Source organism: Papio anubis, chromosome 1 (genome assembly GCF_008728515.1).
Source record: "Papio anubis isolate 15944 chromosome 1, Panubis1.0, whole genome shotgun sequence".
In the NCBI taxonomy this organism is placed as follows: Eukaryota; Metazoa; Chordata; class Mammalia; order Primates; family Cercopithecidae; genus Papio; species Papio anubis.
The window spans coordinates 124,603,679-124,621,311 of NC_044976.1; the positions used below are offsets into that span (position 1 = coordinate 124,603,679).

The 17,633-nt window shown below is 44.7% G+C and overlaps 2 protein-coding genes across 4 annotated transcripts in view; both read right to left on the reverse strand.

The window, feature by feature from the left end:
* The window catches only part of NUP210L (nucleoporin 210 like), a 171,301-nt gene that overhangs the window by 48,749 nt on the left and 104,919 nt on the right, over positions 1-17,633 (reverse strand). For all 3 annotated transcript variants that reach the window (XM_031653098.1, XM_031653096.1, XM_031653099.1), the window contains 2 exons: positions 5,971-6,051; positions 5,751-5,882 (listed from right to left, as the gene is read on the reverse strand). In XM_031653098.1, the coding sequence (XP_031508958.1) occupies positions 5,751-5,882; positions 5,971-6,051 (213 nt within the window). The remainder of the gene's footprint in view (positions 1-5,750; positions 5,883-5,970; positions 6,052-17,633) is intronic.
* Positions 9,365-14,124, reverse strand: LOC101019916 (fukutin). Its single transcript, XM_031653101.1, is given in 3 exon segments — positions 9,365-10,869; positions 11,150-11,274; positions 11,276-14,124. Coding segments are annotated over 3 exon segments (1,410 nt in total). The 5' UTR covers positions 12,136-14,124; the 3' UTR covers positions 9,365-10,444.

The window sequence follows — 17,633 nt, forward strand, 5'->3', positions numbered from 1 at the left end:
AAGAAAAAGAAGAAAGGAAGACAAAAGAAAGAATAAAGGAGAAAGAAGGAAGAAGAAGGAGAAGGAGTAGGAAGAGGAGGAGGAGGAGAAATAGTGTACAAGAGATTGTTTTCTTAGTGATTTATTTTCATATTCTCAGCAGCATAATTACGCCTAAAGTAAACCTCTGTTTGTAGTGTTCAATTAATTCTGGCAAGCCTCCCTAAGATTCTTTCTTATGTTACCTCAAAGTCAAATTTTTTTATGTAAGAAGAATGAGGCCGGGCGCGGTGGCTCAAGCCTGTAATCCCAGCACTTTGGGAGGCCGAGACGGGCGGATCACGAGGTCAGGAGATCGAGACCATCCTGGCGAACACGGTGAAACCCCGTCTCTACTAAAAAATACAAAAAAATAGCCGGGCGAGGTGGCCGGCGTCTGTAGTCCCAGCTACCCGGGAGGCTGAGGCAGGAGAATGGCGTAAACCCGGGAGGCGGAGCTTGCAGTGAGCTGAGATCCGGCCACTGCACTCCAGCCTGGGCGACAGAGCGAGACTCCGTCTCAAAAAAAAAAAAAAAAAAGAAGAAGAAGAATGAAAATGGTGGAAGTAGTTTCTTTTTTGTGCGTTTTTTTGAGAGACAGGGTCTCACTTTGTCTTCCAGGCTGGAGTGCCGTGGTGCAAAGGCAGCTTACTGCAAACTCAACCTCTTTGGCTCAAATGATTCTCCTGCCTCAGCGTCCCAAGTAGCTGAGACTACAGGTGTGTGCCACCACACCTACCTAATTTTACAACTTTTTTTTTAACAGATGGGGTCTCATTATGTTAACCAGGCTGGTCTCAAACTCGTGGGCTCAAGTGATCCTCTCACCTCAGCCTCCCAAAGTGCTGGGGTAACAGGCATGAGCCATTGAGCCTGGCCTTTGCCTTACCTCTCTCCCATCCCAGGTTCTACTGTCTGAACCCATTTATTTATTTATTTATTTATTTATTTATTTATTTTGTGTGACAGAGTCTCTGTCACTGAGGCTGGAGTGCAGTGGTACAATCTCAGCCCACTACAACCTCCGTCTACCAAGTTCAAGTGATTCTCATGCCTCAGCCACCCGAGTAGCTGGAATTACAAGCATGTGCCACCACACCTGGTTAATTTTTTTAATTTCAGTAGAGACGGGGTTTCACCACCTTGGCCAGGCTGGTCTCGAATTCCTGACCTCAAGTGATCCACCTGCCTTGGCCTCCAGGTGTGAGCCACTGTGCCCAGCCCACACAGAAATATATTCAATGAAAAGTAAAAAAAAAAAAAAAAGATGAAAAAAAACTGACCATCTTTCTACTTGCCCCTCTTCTAGACTGGATAGGGAGGATTAGAACTTGATAGAATTCTGATAATAGGGAAGGCAGGACCACCATTAAGGCAAACACTGAAGTAGGCATTTCAGGTCCTGCATCCCCTGCCTTCTTGCTGTTCACAACCCTTGAAACTTTCCTTCTAGCGCTCTAGAATTACGACAAAGTCCCATGTTCCCAAATCACCTTTCCCCTGTCCCCTACACACACAAAAAATCCCATTTCCTTTGTGCAGATTTCAATCAGTTATCTGGAAGAGTCTCGTGCTAAAAAATGAGTGTTTTATAATTGTTTAATCCAAGTGAACCTCTCAATGGTGGCATTTCCACAGTGTAGGAAATCTACCTATTGGAGCAAGAAGGCCTTTCCCTCTCTCTCTCTCTCTCTCTCTCTGTTTTTTTTTTGTTTTTGTTTTTTTTTTTTTTTTGAGACAGGGTCTCACTCTGTTACCCAGGCTGGAGTGCAGTGGTGCAATCACAGCTCACTGCAGCCTTCACCTCCCGGGGTCAGGTGACTCTCCCACCTCAACCTCCCTAGTAGCTGGGACTACAGGTGCATGCCACTATGCTTGGCTAATCTTGTGTGTGTGTTTTGTAGAGACAGGATTTCACTATGTTGCCCAGGCTGGTCTCGAACTCCTGAGCTCATGCGATCCACCCACCTTGGCCTCCCAAAGTGCTGAGATTACAGCTATGAGCCACACCATACCTAGCCCATGAAGGCCTTTTTTTTTTTTTTGAGACAGGGTCTCACTCTGTTGCCCAGGCTGGAGTCCAGTGGCGCAATCTCGGCTCACTGCAACCTCTGCCTCCTGGGTTCAAGGAATCCTCCTGCCTCAGCCTCCTGAGTAGCTGGGATTACAGGCGCAGGCCACTATGCCCAGCTACTTTTTGTATTTTTAGTAAATATGGAGTTTTGCCATGATGGCCAGTCTGGTATTGAACTCCTGGGCTCAAGTGATCCACCTGCCTTGGCCTCCCAAAGCGCTGGAATTACAGCTGTGAGCCACTGCACCCAGCTCATGAAGGCCTTTTTTGTTTGTTTGTTTTTGTTTTTTGAGACAGGGTCTTGCTCTGTTGCCTGGGCTGGAGTCCAGTGGCGCAATCTCAGTTCACTGCAACCTCTGCCTCCCGGGTTCAAATAATTCTCCTGCCTCAGCCTCCTGAGTAGCTGGGATTACAGGTGCATGCCACTATGCCTAGCTAATTTTTGTATTTTTGGTAGAGACGGGGTTTTGCCATGTTGCTCAGGCTGGTCTGGAACTCCCGGGCTCAAGTGATCCACGTGCCTCGGCCTCCCAAAGTGCTGGGATTACAAGTGTGAGCCACTGCACCCCGCCCTTTTTTATTTTTATTTTTTTGGTGACAGAGTTTCACTCTTGTTGCCCAGGCTGGAGTCAATTGCGTGATCTTGGTTCACTGCAACTTCCACCTCCCGGGTTCAAGCGATTCTCCTGCCTCAGCCTCCCGAGTAGCTGGGATTACAGGCATGCGCCACCACACCCAGCTAATTTTGTATTTTTAGTAGAGATAGGGTTGCTTCATGTTGGTCAGGCTGGTCTCAAACTCCCGACCTCAGGTGATCCGCCTGCCTCGGCCTCCCAAAGTAAGCCACTGTGTGATTACAGGCATGAGCCACTGCACCTGGCTTTTTTTTTTTTTTTTTTTTGAGATAGAATCTCCCTCTGTCGCCCAGGCTGGAGTGCAGTGGCGTGATCTTGGCTCACTGCAACCTCCACCTCCTGAGTTCAAGCCATTCTTCTGCTTCAGCCTCTCAAGTAGCTGTGATTACAGGTGTGTGCCACCACACTCAGCTAAGTTTTGTATTTTTAGTAGAGGTGGGGTTACACCATGTTGGCCAGGCTGTTCTCAAACTCCTGATTCCAAGTCCGCCTCAGCCTCCCAAAGTGCTGGGATTACAGGCCTCATGAAGGCCTTTCTATTGCCCATTTCATTACCCAATTTGCCTATGCTAGATCTGAGGCAGGAAAAGAAAAAATCTGTGTGGCTCTCAATTATTTCTTCTGCTAGAGAAAAAAGTGATGCTTTAGGTAAAAAAAATTAAAGAAAGGGAGAAGGAGAATAGAGGCCAAGGCCTAGACCATTCCCTCCTTTCACACACTCCTGTTTGTTATTCAAGAAAAAAGCCTGCTGGGCGTGGTGGCTCATGCCTGTCATCCTAGCACTTTGGGAGGACGAGGTGGGGGGATCACCTGAGGTCAGGAGTTCGAGACCAGCCTGGCCAACACGGTGAAACCCCGTCTCTACTAAAAATACAAAAAATTAGCCGGGCATGGTGGCGGGCACCTGTAATCCCAGCTACTCAGGAGGCTGAGGCATGAGAATTGCTTGAACCCGGGAGGTGGAGGTTGCAGTGAGCTGAGATCACACCATTGCACCACTCCAGCCTGGGCAACAAGAGTGAAACTGTGTCTCAAAAAAAAAAAAAAAAAAAAGAAAAAGAAAAAAGCCAAATCCTTACACTAAATTGCATCAAACTAAGTAGAGTTCCATTCTTCCACAATTCCAGTGTAACTAGACTCTAGGAAGTCACAGACAGAAGATCTAACCACTAGAGTTTCCCTAAATTATAGGTTAAGGATATTTTTAGAAAGATTACAAATATATTTTTTTACTTTTTCCAAAGTTCTCTTTTCTTTTTAGCTGGCTACCGAAATATCCTCCTAATTCTAGCTCCTGTAACCCCTCTATTATCTCCCAAGATATAACTCTAATTCTTTGTTCTCGTAAGCACTGAATTGTGACCTAATGGGTATCATGGCCCCATGTCCTTTTTCCTAGGGTAAAACCCAGACCTAGCTTGTTGCCAGTGTCCTCAGACCACCTTGGGTGAGTTTCCTTTAGGTAAAATTTGTCGGTAGCAAACTTTACATAGTTTCTGCCAAACTTGCTTTTTTTTTTTTTTTTTTTCAGGTTTCCGTGTGAGGTTTAATACTATATGCATCAAAACATCAAAGCTTTTTTTCAGAGAAATATACTCTCAAGGTGAACTGTGGATATCGTAGATGTCTATTCTGAGGTCTTCTGTGGTTCCAGACACAGCAGGAAGTGAATTGGGAGGAGCCAATACCACCAGATACCAAAGGCAACCATGGAGGGGCAGTTTAATTAATCACTGTTCTTAAATTTGTCATTGATATAAGACACCCAGTCCAGAATCAGCTGCCCAGTTGGTAGGTGACTATAGCGCCATGGTACCCGTGGTGCCTGACATGGGAATCCAGTGCCTGACATGGGAATCCAGTTCTTCCCCAATTCCAAGTAGGGTGGGCTGGGAGCGTGGAAACAAAGCAATGCCACCTACAGCCCTCCACATTTACTTTTCTTACTGTTAATGTAATCACCCATGATGTAGCACAAACATGATTATGAATATAATCAAATGTGTGTCTGAACATGATAAAAAATAAAAATTGTCGGCTGGGCGCGGTGGCTCAAGCCTGTAATCCCAGCACTTTGGGAGGCCGAGGCGGGCGGATCACAAGGTCAGGAGATCGAGACCACGGTGAAACCCCGGGTCTACTAAAAATACAAAAAATTAGCCAGGCGCGGTGGCGGGCGCCTGTAGTCCCAGCTACTCGGAGGCTGAGGCAGGAGAATGGCGTGAACCCGGGAGGCGGAGCTTGCAGTGAGCCAAGATCGCGCCACTGCACTCCAGCCTGGGCCACAAAGCGAGACTCCATCTCAAAAAAAAAAAAAATAAATAAATAAATAAAAATAAACTCTATGCATATACTTTATATTCATAGTGTTACTCATCTTACATAGTCATCTGCTCACAAATACAACATTATTACAACAACATTAATAAATATAATATTAAAAGGAAGATCACTTTTGAGAGCTCTGTCCAGCAAAATAAATAAATAAATAAATAATCATACAGTATTATCTGCACACTCAAATTTGGATTCTTTATTGCTCTGCAGGTTTCCAGAGTTCAGAGTTCAGAGAACAGTAGGAAAAGTAAATAAGTAATAATATTGTGTAGTTTAGAGAGTGAGTAATCAGTCTAAAACTTATGATAGGCTGAGCATGGTGGCTCACGCCTGTAATCCCAGCACTTTGGGAGGTCATGGTGGGTGGATCACCTAACCTCAGGAGTTCAAGAACAGCCTGGGCAACAAGGCAAAACCTCATCTCAACAAAAAAAAATACAAAAAAAAAAAAAAAATAGCCAGGCATGGTGGCATGTGCCTGTGGTCCCAGCTACTCGGGAGGCTAAGGTGGGAGGATCACTTTAGCCTAGGAGGTGAGGTTGCAGTGAGCTGAGATCACACCACTGCACTCCAGCCTGGGTGACAGAGTGAGACCTCATCTCAAAACAAAAAGAAATGTATGATAAAATAAAATAAATTTAATATCAAGATCCCTAAAACAACATAATAAACAGGTAAATTCTTACCTCTGAATGCCTGGGCACTAGATCCAATACATCCCTTTTGCTCACAGACCAGTGGAATGTGAGCCCAGGATTAGCATTGCTGAAGGAGAAAGGGGTCTGGGTACTGGTAACTCCCATGACATAAATTGGCATCTGAAAATAAATAGTGGCATTGTGCTATACAACCTGCCCAGTTGCAATTATCAGAATAATGAACCCTGAACAGAGCCATCATACTGACCTTGGTAGCTGTGATGAGCCGAGTTGCAGCTGCAAGGATCCTAACAGCCCTTAGCTGAACAACTTCAATCTGTACTTCATCCTGCCCAACAGGGTGGAGAGCAAGCTTAGGCTAAGAGAGAGTTTCTGTGGGGTGGACAGAGATGCTTATGATAACTAGTTTGTTACTGTTTTTAACATTCAGTAAAAAACCTTACCCATGTTTACTGCAGCACTATTCACAATAGTCAATATTTGGAGGCAACCTAAGTGTCCATCAACAAACAAATGGATAAAGAAAATGTGGTACATATATACAACAGAGAACTATCAGTCATAAAAAGAATGAGATCCTGTCATTTGCAGCAACATGGATGGAACTAGAGATCATTATGTCAAGTGAAATAAACCAGGCATAGAAAGACAAAGACAAACTTCACATGTTCTCACTTATACATTTGTGGGAGCTAAAAGTTAAAACAGTTGAACTCATGGAGATAAAGAATAGAATGATGGGCTGTGCACAGTGGCTCACTCCTGCAATCCCAGCACTTTGGGAGGCTGGGTGGATCACTTGAGGTTAGGAGTTCAAGACCAGCCTGACCAACATGGTGAAACCCATCTCTACTGAAAATACAAAATTAGCCGGGTATGGTGGCACGTGCCTGTAGTCTCAGCTACTTGGGAGGCTCAAGCAGGAGAATCACTTGAATCCTGGAGGCGGAGGTTGCAGTGAGCCGAGATCATGCCATTGCATTCCAGCCTGGGCAACAAGAGCAAAACTCCGTCTCAAAACAAACAAACAAAAAGGTAGGACAATGGTTGCCAGAGGCTGGGAAGGGTAGTGGGTGGGTAGGGGGGATATAGGGATGATTAATGGGCATAAAAATATAGTCAGATAGAATGAAAAAGATCTAGTATTTATAGTATAACACGGTGACTACAGTCAACAATAACTTATTGTTTATTTAAAGATAACTAAAAGGCTATAATTGGATTGTCTGTAACACAGAAAGGATAAATGCTTGAAGTGGTGGATACCCCATTTACCCTGATGTAGTTAATATGCATTGTATGCCTGTATCAAAATAACTCATGTTCTGTTGGGAACAGGCCCCCAAATCTGGCCATAAACTGGCCCCCAAAATGGCCATAAACAAAATCTCTGCAGCACTGTGACATGTTCATGATGGCCATGATGCCCACGCTAAAGGTTGTGGGTTTACCAGAATGAGAGCAAGGAACATCTGGCCCACTCAGGGTGGAAAACTGCTTAAGGCATTCCTAAGCCACAAACAATAGCATGAGCAATCTATGCCTTAAGGACATGTTCCTGCTGCATGTAACTAGCCAAAGCCCATCCCTTTGTTTCCCATAAGGAATGCTTTTAGTTAATCTATAATCTATAGAAACAATGCTTATCACTGGCTTGCTGTCAATAAATATGTGGGTAAATCTCTGTTCATGACTCTCAGCTCTGAAGGCTGCCAGCCCCCTGATTTCCCACTCCACACTCTATATTTCTTTGTGTGTGTGTCTTTAATTCCTCTAGCGCCACTGGGTTAGGGTCTCCACAACTGACCTGGTCTCGGCAAGTGGTGCCCATGCATGGGGCTCCAACCCAGGTCAAAGGGTCACCAGAGTGATGGTTGGAGAACGTGGAACTAAGCTGGAGGACACCCAAGTACTCTTAAGCAATCCCCGTGGTGAGTAAGAAGGAGAGCTTGGAAGCATCAGGGTAACAATGGGACAAGAGTGGGCTCTGGTTCATTCCACCTTGGAACCTTTTCACACTGATGATAAGGAGGAAGGAAAGTATATCGAAATAACAGAAGAGGTGACAGAGCAGGTTTGTTTGCCAGTTAAAGCTAAAGTGGCAAAGGAGGAAGAGGTTCATCCCTACCCTTCTGCACCCCCTCCTTATTTTGAAGAAGAAGAGTGGCTTGACCCTCCAGATCTTTCTTTTCCGGAGGACACTGGGCAAAAAGTAGTTGTCCCAGTGACTGTTCAAGCAGTGCTTCGAGCAACCGCTCTCAGTTCTATTCAGGCAGGAATCCAGCAAGCTAGAAGAGAGGGTGATATAGAGGCTTGGCAGTTCCCTGTTAGGATACATCCCCCAGATCAACAGGGAAATATAACTATGTTTGAGCCTTTTCCTTTTAAAATACTTAAAGAGTTTAAACAGGCTATCAATCAGTATGAACCAGATGTATGCCTAAAGTGTAAAAAAGGAAAACATTGGGCTAATCAGTGTCACGGGAAACACCATGAGGGGCCTTTCCCGGACTCCATTCCAAACCCAGACATTTCCAGCTCAGGCCACTCCCTCACCCCTGTACAATGTCTGTCCTCCACCACAGCCGGTAGTGCCGCAGTAGATTTATGCTGCACAAAAGCTGTGAGCCTTCTGCCTGGGGAACCCCTGCAAAAAGTACCAACAGGAGTCTGTGGACCCTTGCCAGCAGGGGCAATAAGATTACTTCTAGGTAGATCTATTTTAAACTTAAAAGGAGTGCAAGTACATATAGGAGTCATTGATTCAGATTACAGTGGGGAAATTCAAATTGTTATATCTCCTTCTGTTCCCTGGAAAGCAGAGCCAGGAGAGTGTATAGCAGAGCTCCTGATTGTGCTGTATGTAGAAATGGGGAAAATTGAAAAACAAGAGGATTTGGAAGCACAAATAAACAAGGCAAAGCAGCTTACTGGGTGAATCAAACTACTGATAAACATCCTACCTGTGAAATAACTATTCAGGGAAAGAAATTTAAAGGTTTGGTAGATACAGGAGCGGACATTTCAATCATTTCTCTACAGCACTGGCCATCCACGTGGCCAATTCAACCCACTCAATTTAACATAGTTGGAGTTGGTAAAGCCCCTGAAGTATATTAAAGTAGTTATATTTTGCATTGTGAAGGACCCAATGGACAACCTGGGACTATTCAACCAATTATAACTTCTGTACCTATAAATTTATGGAGAAGAGATTTATTACAACAATGGGGAGCACAAGTTCTAATTCCAGAACAATTATATAGCCCTCAAAGTCAACATATGATGCATGAAATGGGGTATGTCCCTGGTATGGGACTAGAAAAATATTTGCAAGGTTTGAAGGAGCCGCTTCAAGTGGAAAGACAAAGTTCCTGCCAAGGGTTTAGGATATCATTTTTTATGGCAGCCATTGTTAAGCCTCTAGGACCTATACCTTTAAAATGGTTAACAGATAAGCCAATTTGGATAAAACAATGGTCGCTAAGTAAAGAGAAACTGGAGGCTTTACAGGACTTAGTTACTGAACAATTAGAAAAAGGACACATTGCTCCAACATTTTCCCCTTGGAATTCTCCAGTCTTTGTTATTAAGAAAAAAATCTGGTAAATGGAGAATGTTGACAGATCTTAGAGTCATTAATTCAGTTATACAACCTATGGTGGCATTACAGCCAGGACTGCCTTCTTCTGCTATGATTTCAAAAAACTGGCCTTTAATAGTCATAGATTTAAAAAAAAAGACTGTTTCTTTTTTTTTCTATTAAGATTTTATTGTCATTAAAATTGGGATGCAAGGATTATAAATTCAGAAAATATAAAATGTACATGAATTTCTTATATTTTTACCTAACAGAGTGACTGAGAATAAAATAAACATGAGTTTTGTGAAATCATGGACTCTTTCAAAATCATGTCTAGTAGCGTGGTCTCACTTGAATGATTTGTCAACAAGTGCCATCAGATGTCAGTGAAAATATTCTCACAATGGATTGAAATTTAAGCACTACACAAGCATAAACTTTCTTCTCACTTCAAATATGAAAACAGTACAGGTATAGAAATTTACTTATCCTGACAAGTAATAAACTCTGATATAAAAAATCTCTCACCTTCCCTAAAAGAGTAATGCCTTGTTCTCTAATTCAATTCCACAAAAGATTAGTTGAAAAATGAACCTGATATTATCTTTTCTTGATGCCACTCAAAGTCTGATCACTTGAATATTAACTCAGATTCCACAATCTTAAAAGTAGCACTAACATACCAGCTTAAATGCCCAGAACAGGAATGGGTTATTCTTTTTGACTAGTATATCCTTCCTTTGCTTTGCCTGGTGAGCTCATCGTCTAGTTCAAACATTACTTAACATTTTAAAAACCTTTACAGAACTTGAACTCTTCAAAGGGTGGGGGAGGGTTTCCTCAAAGGAAAAATTGAGTTGTTTATCAAAGGGAGGAATAAAAGAAGCAGGTATTTGTCTCATTCATCTAGGCTTCTCCACTGTAACCTAGCATTGTATAAGGCACATGAAAATTCCTCAGTGCTAAATGAGAGAATTAAATCAGATGGTTCTGGAGTTAGGACCCTTTCCGTGTCTTCAAACTTGTCACTTTTTTTCTTTGGTTCCCACTTACGTTTGACAAATAGACATGTATCTTTTTAAACAGTTATCTACCTTTTTTTTCCAAGAGAGGAATTCTCCCATTTCAACCTATTATCTCAGTATAACTGGATAACCTCATCCCACTCAGAAACAGGCCAGATTCCACTGGGTTGCGCATTGGGAGGAGAGCGCTTCCAGTCCCACATCTTTACAGGAATCTTCCCGGTCTTACCATAGTTGGCTTCAATGTATTCGAGGGTTTTACAGGGCACATGGACCGTCATGTCTACAAACTCAGTCCAGCACAATGTAAACTTAGGAAACAGGTACTTGAATTATTTTCCTGTTTTGGCCTGAGTGACTCCGTTCCGCATGTGATCAGTTTCTTCACAGAAGAAAAAAATGTCAAGTTTTACATCGTCTTTTCCCTGGAAGGATAGTTCCAAGCTGTCTTCTACCTTCCCAAATTTGTGTTTGAGCAAAAGTCCTGCATCCTGAAATGCTAAAATAATATCAGATTTGTAATCTTGTATAAAAATTCCTAGGTCGCCGGGCGCAGTGGCTCACGCCTGTAATCCCAGCACTTTGGGAGGCCAAGGCGGGCGGATCACGAGGTCAGGAGATCAAGACCATCCTGGCTAACACGGTGAAACCCCATCTCTACTAAAAAATACAAAAAACTAGCCGGGCTAGGTGGCGGGCTCCTGTAGTCTCAGCTACTCGGGAGGCTGAGGCAGGAGAATGGCGTGAACCCGGGAGACAGAGCTTGCAGTGAGCTGAGATCCGGCCACTGTACTCCAGCCTGGGCGACAGAGCCAGACTCCGTCTCAAAAAAAAAAAAAAAAATCCTAGGTCGACATCTTTGCTATAAGGAATAACGTTGCATTGTCAATACCATCCTAGACAAGTCCCACTGCTCAGCCAGAATGGTACTCCCAATTTGCTTAGTTTTCGCTGCTAGTTGCAGTAATTCCTTTGCACTCTTCCAAAAGACCACGGCTTCCACAGTGTTATCATCAAGGTACTGCTAAAAGAATGCTCGAGCTTCTTTATATCTACACTCAATAAACCTACAGTGTGGTACTTCTTCTACAAAGCTCATTGGATTCTTTGGAATGAGAACTTCCAGTCCATCAACAGTAACTTGCTGTAACTCTGGCCTGTCAAAAGCTCCTGGATAAAGACCAAACTGTAACTTTCGGAAGGGAACAAATTTACTGTCAATGTGTTCTTTAAGTCTCAAGCGGCCATGACAGAGGTGGTTGCCACTCCTCTCATGGAAGACTACCAAGCGGATTGCATGAGTGGCCAATTTGCAGATATAGTGCAGGGGGATTTCCGTTCCAGAAAGGGAGTCTATCCTGTCTAGCCGGGGATCTTTACTCTCAATCTTTAGGCACTGAAATCCCATATTCTCAGCTACCCGAAACCAGCCTTCCTCATTCCTCCATAGGTGAGACTGCAGTGCAAGTGCAGTAAAGTCTCTTGGAACACAGAAAAACCTGCATTGGGAAATAGAGCCATGAGAAGTATTTTTGACTTGTTCAAAGTTCTTATTAATCAATTCCAATACCAAAGGATCAATAAGAAACACTGGTACATTTTGGTTGGATGTTAGCATAATAAATTTTTTAACTGCACGCCACTGTGTGCCATCAAATCCAATTCGGCTTCCTTTGGATTTTGACAAACCAGCTCCATTCTTTGTTGATAAATAGTGCTTGTAGTAGTACAACTGAAACAGCAGAAATGCAGAACTTGTCAGCGTTAAAAAGGCCAAAACCACGTTCTTATTGATTCTACTCATTAGTCTGTGGTGCTCACTTGGTTGTCTTTTGAAAGTATCTCACTCGTTTTCATCTTTTTGGATTTGGAAAGGAAGATAATTTTGTTTTCTTTGAAATCCAGTTTTTTAAAAACTAGGTTATGCAAGGATGTCGATGATTGTATATTAGTTTTTCCTCATTCAATGTGTTTCCTTTCAATCTTTCTTTCCATAGCTCCTCTCAAATGACACTTCTTCAGTGAAGTCTTCAATATTCTTCCAGGTTAGAAGTGCTCCCTCCACCTCTAACCTAGTTTTACCTTCCTGATGACACGCCCAGAAGTGTGGGAAGGGCTGGCCAAGTGAAAGTCTACCACGTGATGCTCATGGACTGACTGAGGAGTACCCAGCCCGGAGCGCGCTCAGCCTGTGGCCAGCCTCCCCACCAAGGGGTAGGCAGGTGCCCAGCTGGAGGATGCCCGGTAAGGGCACCTAAGCCACCAGCAGTACTTGTCTGAAGGCGCCCACCCATCCCGGGCTACCGAGCTGAGCCTGCCATACCTTACCTCACTAAAGACTGTTTCTTTACTATCCCCTTAGCTGAGCAAGATTGTGAATGGTTTGCATTTACAATTCCTGCAGTAAACAACCTGCAGCCTGCTAAGCGTTCTCATTGGAAAGTGTTGCCACAAGGCATGTTAAACAGTCCAGCAATTTGCCAGAGGTGTGTAGAGCAAGCAATTGAACCTACTCATAAAAAACTTTCACAGTGTTACATTTTTCATTATGTGGACGATATACTTTGTGCTGCCCCCACTCGAGAAATATTACCCCAATGTCATGATCACTTGCAAAATTTGATTTCTCGCACCAGTTTAATTATAGCTCCTGACAAAATTCAGACTACTACTCCTTACTCCTACTTAGGGACCTTAGTAAATGACACTACACTAGTGCCACAGAAAGTAACCATACATAGGGATCAACTGAAAACATTAAATGACTTTCAAAAATTACTAGGGGACATTAATTGGATACAACCTGCTCTAGGCATTCCTACCTTGCCTTGAGTGATCTATTTTCTATCCTTAGAGGAGATCCTAGTCTCACTAGCCCTGGACAATTAACAAAAGAGGCTGAGGCACAGTTACAGCTGATTGAAAAGCAAGTCTATAAAGCTCAGATAAATAGAATAGATTCAGAGAAGACTCTAGATTTGCTAATTTTTTCAATTCAGCATTCACCTACTGGTGGTGTTGTCCAAGGGCAGGACTTAGTAGAATGGCTTTTTCTTCCACACACTAATTCACAGACTCTAACTCCTTATTTGGATCAAATTGCTACCCACGATAGGAAATGGGAGAACTCAGATTGTCAAATTACATGGATAAGATCCTGGAAAAATTATTGTCCCACTCACAAAGGCACAAATACAGCAAGCTTTTATAAATAGTCTTACTTGGCAAACCCATTTAGCTGATTTGTGGGTATTCTCAATAATCATTTTCCTAAAACAAAATTATTTCAATTTTTGAAATTAACTAATTGGATTCTCCCTAAATTAACTAAATTTAAACGAATTAAAGGTGCTGAAAATGTCTTCACAGATGAGTCTAATAATGGTAAAGCTTCTTATTCTGGCTCGAAAGGTAAAGTTTTTCAGATGCCCTGTACTTCAGCTCAAAATGCAGAGCTCATAGCTATAATTGAGGTATTGACTGCTTTTGATATGCCTATTAATGTGAGTTCTGATTCTTCATATGTGGTTCATTCTACACAGTTAGTTGAAAATGCTCAGCTATAATTCCACACAGATGAGCAACTGATGACTTTATTTACCCAATTGCAAACAGCAGTTAGGAGTAGAATGCACCCTTTTTACATCATTCACCTTAGGGCTCATAAACCTCTTCCAGGACTTTTAACTGAAGGGTATGGAATGGCTGATCGCCTAGTTGCTACTACAATATATAATGCTAGACACTTTCACAATTTTTTTTTTTGAGATGGAGTCTTGCTCTGTTGCCCAGGCTGGAGTGCAGTGGAGTGATCTCAGCAAAGGAGTGATCTCAGCTTACTGCAAGCTCCGCTGAAAGAAATCAGGCACATTCCTCAGCCCCAGGCTCAACACAAACAGGCCCAGTACAAACACATTCCACCATATATCTCTCAATTTCCTGAGCCCAGTACAAACACCACCTGGAAAATCCCCGATAAGGACACAGCCGTTTGAGGTTTTACGGAAAGCGCGGGAACCAATAGAAAAACTACTAAATGTATAACTTAAAATGTAAACCAATTGTAATGCTGTAACCAAAAAAAATTCCCTTGTTCCTCTGTAACTTTACGTATCCTACTTACATCGGGCTATAAAAAGCAAGCACTCGCATTGTTCGGGGCCCTCTTGTACGCTGTGGAACGGAGGGACCAAGTTCGAACTTGCAGTAAAAGATCCTTGCTGCTTGGCTTTGACTCTGGACTCTGGTGGTCTTCTTTGGGGAACAAACGGTCTGGGCATTACATCTGGGGGCTCATCCGGGATTCCCCAAGCCCACCAGACCCCTGGTCAACGGATCTACCAGGATCGATCTGTTGATAGGTGAGCTGGCTCGTCTCAGTTTGTCTGTCTGTGTCTGCTCTGAACCTGTATCTGTGACTCGCGAGGTCTGAAACTGAAGCTGACGCAGTCCTGGCGGACGCGCTAAAGGACGGCCAGCGGAGACCGGTGGGAGACGTCCCCTGGCTCTCGTCTGATCTAGATTTTTATCTGAACTGATTCTGACCCGGGCTTCCGGAGCGCGCTTGCAGCTAGATATTATTTATACGCCAGATTTCCTTTACAGGAATTCTAACCCATATTCTTTTACAGGAAGAGACTACAAATTATTACAGGATGGGTAATACCCAGAGCACTCCCCTATCTCTCCTTACAAGTAATTTCAAGGATGTTAGAGCAAGGGGCCATGATCTTAGTATGGAAATCAGGAAGGGAAAGCTAATTACTCTGTGCCACTCCGAATGGCCTGCCTTTGATGTGGGGTGGCCACCCGAAGGGACGTTCCGACTTCCTGTCATCACTAGAGTAAAGTCCAAGATTTTCCTACCTGGGCGTGCGGGCCACTTGGATCAAATCCCATATATCCTCATATGGCAGGACCTTGTTGAGAACCCGCCTCCTTGGCTGTCCCCTTTCCAATTAGCCCCTGAACCTTGTAAGGCACTGGTTGCTCGGCCGCTAAAATCCAAGCAACCGACTGCCCCCCCCCCATCCTGTTCTACCTGATAACGGGGACCCACTGTCCACAGAACCCCCTCCGTACCCCTCCGGGCCCCAGGCCCCAGCCCCCCGGGCTGAGCCGCGGGAAGGAGCAGGCGGACGGGAGGCGGCCAGCGCACCCGGACCCACTGAAAGCGAAAGCAACTCTGAAGGGCCCGCAGGGCGGACGCGAGGGCGCACTTTGCGGGCTAGCCACCCCCCAGCTGCCTGACTCCACAGTGGCTCTACCCCTTCGGGAAATAGGGCCCCCAGATGACATGAGAATCCCCAGGCTCCAGTACTGGCCATTCTCCACCAGTGATCTGTATAACTGGAAGACTCAGAGTGCTCGGTTCTCAGACAACCCCAAAGATTTAATGGCTTTACTGGATAGTGTCATGTTCACCCACCAGCCCACTTGGGATGATTGTCAGCAGCTCCTCCGAATCTTGTTCACAACGGAGGAGCGAGAGAGAATACAGGTAGAAGCTAGAAAGCAGGTCCCGGGGGACGACGGTCAACCGACTGCCAACCCCGACCTCATAAATGCGACTTTTCCTCTGACCAGGCCGGCGTGGGACTACAACACGGCAGAAGGTAGGGGACGGTTACACCTTTATCGCCAGACTCTAATGGCGGGTCTCCGGGCAGCTGCTCGCAAGCCCACTAATTTGGCTAAAGTATACTCTGTTCTGCAGGGAAAGACAGAAAGCCCAGCTACCTACTTAGAAAGATTAATGGAAGCTTTTAGACAGTACACCCCCAGAGACCCAGAGGCTCCAGGAAGTCAGGCAGCTGTCGTAATATCTTTTGTAAATCAGGTGGCCCCAGACATTAAACAGAAACTCCAGAAATTAGAAGACTTAGAGGGAAAACAGATTCAGGACCTCCTTCAGATAGCCCAGCAGGTTTACAATAACAGAGATACTCCAGAAGAAAAGCAATTTAAGGCCACTGAAAAAATGACCAAGGTCCTGGCAGCAGTAGTACAGAAAGAGCATCTACAGCCAGAGAACACCCAACCTAGGTGGTCCCCCAGACATGATAATCTGAGCAAAGACCAATGTGCATACTGTAAGGAAGCTGGCCACTGGGTAAGAGACTGCCCCAAAAAGAAACAACGAGGACAGGGACCCCCTAGGTCTACACCCGTACTAGTCACTCAAGACAAAGACTAGGGAAGATGGGGTTCGGACCCCCTCCCCGAACCTAGGGTAACTTTGCAAGTGGAGGGGTCCCCAGTTCAGTTCTTGGTCGATACGGGAGCACAGCACTCGGTCCTAGTTAAAACTAATGGAAAATTATCCTCCAAGTCCTCGTGGGTACAAGGGGCCACAGGAATTAAGAAATACCCCTGGACAACACAAAGAACAGTAAACCTCAGAGCCAGGAATGTAACCCATTCTTTCCTGGTCATCCCTGAGAGCCCCTGTCCCCTATTAGGGAGAGACCTGCTAACTAAAATGGGAGCACAGATCCATTTCCTCCCCGAAGGGCCCGTCGTAACCAACTCCCAAAATCAGCCTGTGTCCGTCCTGACTATAACCCTAGAAGATGAGTACTGGCTCCACCAGGAGCGAGCGGCCCCTGACCAGGACATAGCAACCTGGCTCCAGCAATATCCAGGAGCTTGGGCGGAAACAGGGGGCTTAGGACTAGCAAAACACCGTCCTGCCTTGTTTGTTGAACTCAAGCCTGGGACAGACCCCGTTCGGGTACGCCAATACCCGATGCCCCTAGAGGCCAAAGAAGGGATTGCACCACATATTCGCCGGCTCCTCGACCAAGGGGTCCTTCGCCCATGTCACTCGCCCTGGAATACTCCATTGTTGCCGGTACGAAAACCTAGTAGCGGAGAATACAGACCTGTACAAGACTTGAGAGAAGTCAATAAGAGGGTTATGGACATACATCCAACTGTGCCTAACCCGTACACCCTCCTGAGTACCCTAAACCCTAAACATCAATGGTACACTGTTTTAGATTTGAAAGATGCTTTCTTCAGTTTGCCTTTAGCCCCTCAGAGCCAAAAGCTCTTCGCCTTCGAGTGGACTGACCCTGAGAGGGGCATAAGTGGCCAACTGACATGGATCAGACTGCCGCAGGGATTCAAAAACTCTCCTACCCTGTTCGATGAGGCCCTCCATGAAGACCTGGGTGAGTACCGACGCAAACACCCTGAAATAACCTTACTACAGTATGTTGATGACCTCCTGATTGCTGCTGAGACCCAAGAAGCTTGTATTCAAGGGACCAAGGGTCTCTTACAAGCTCTAGGGAACCT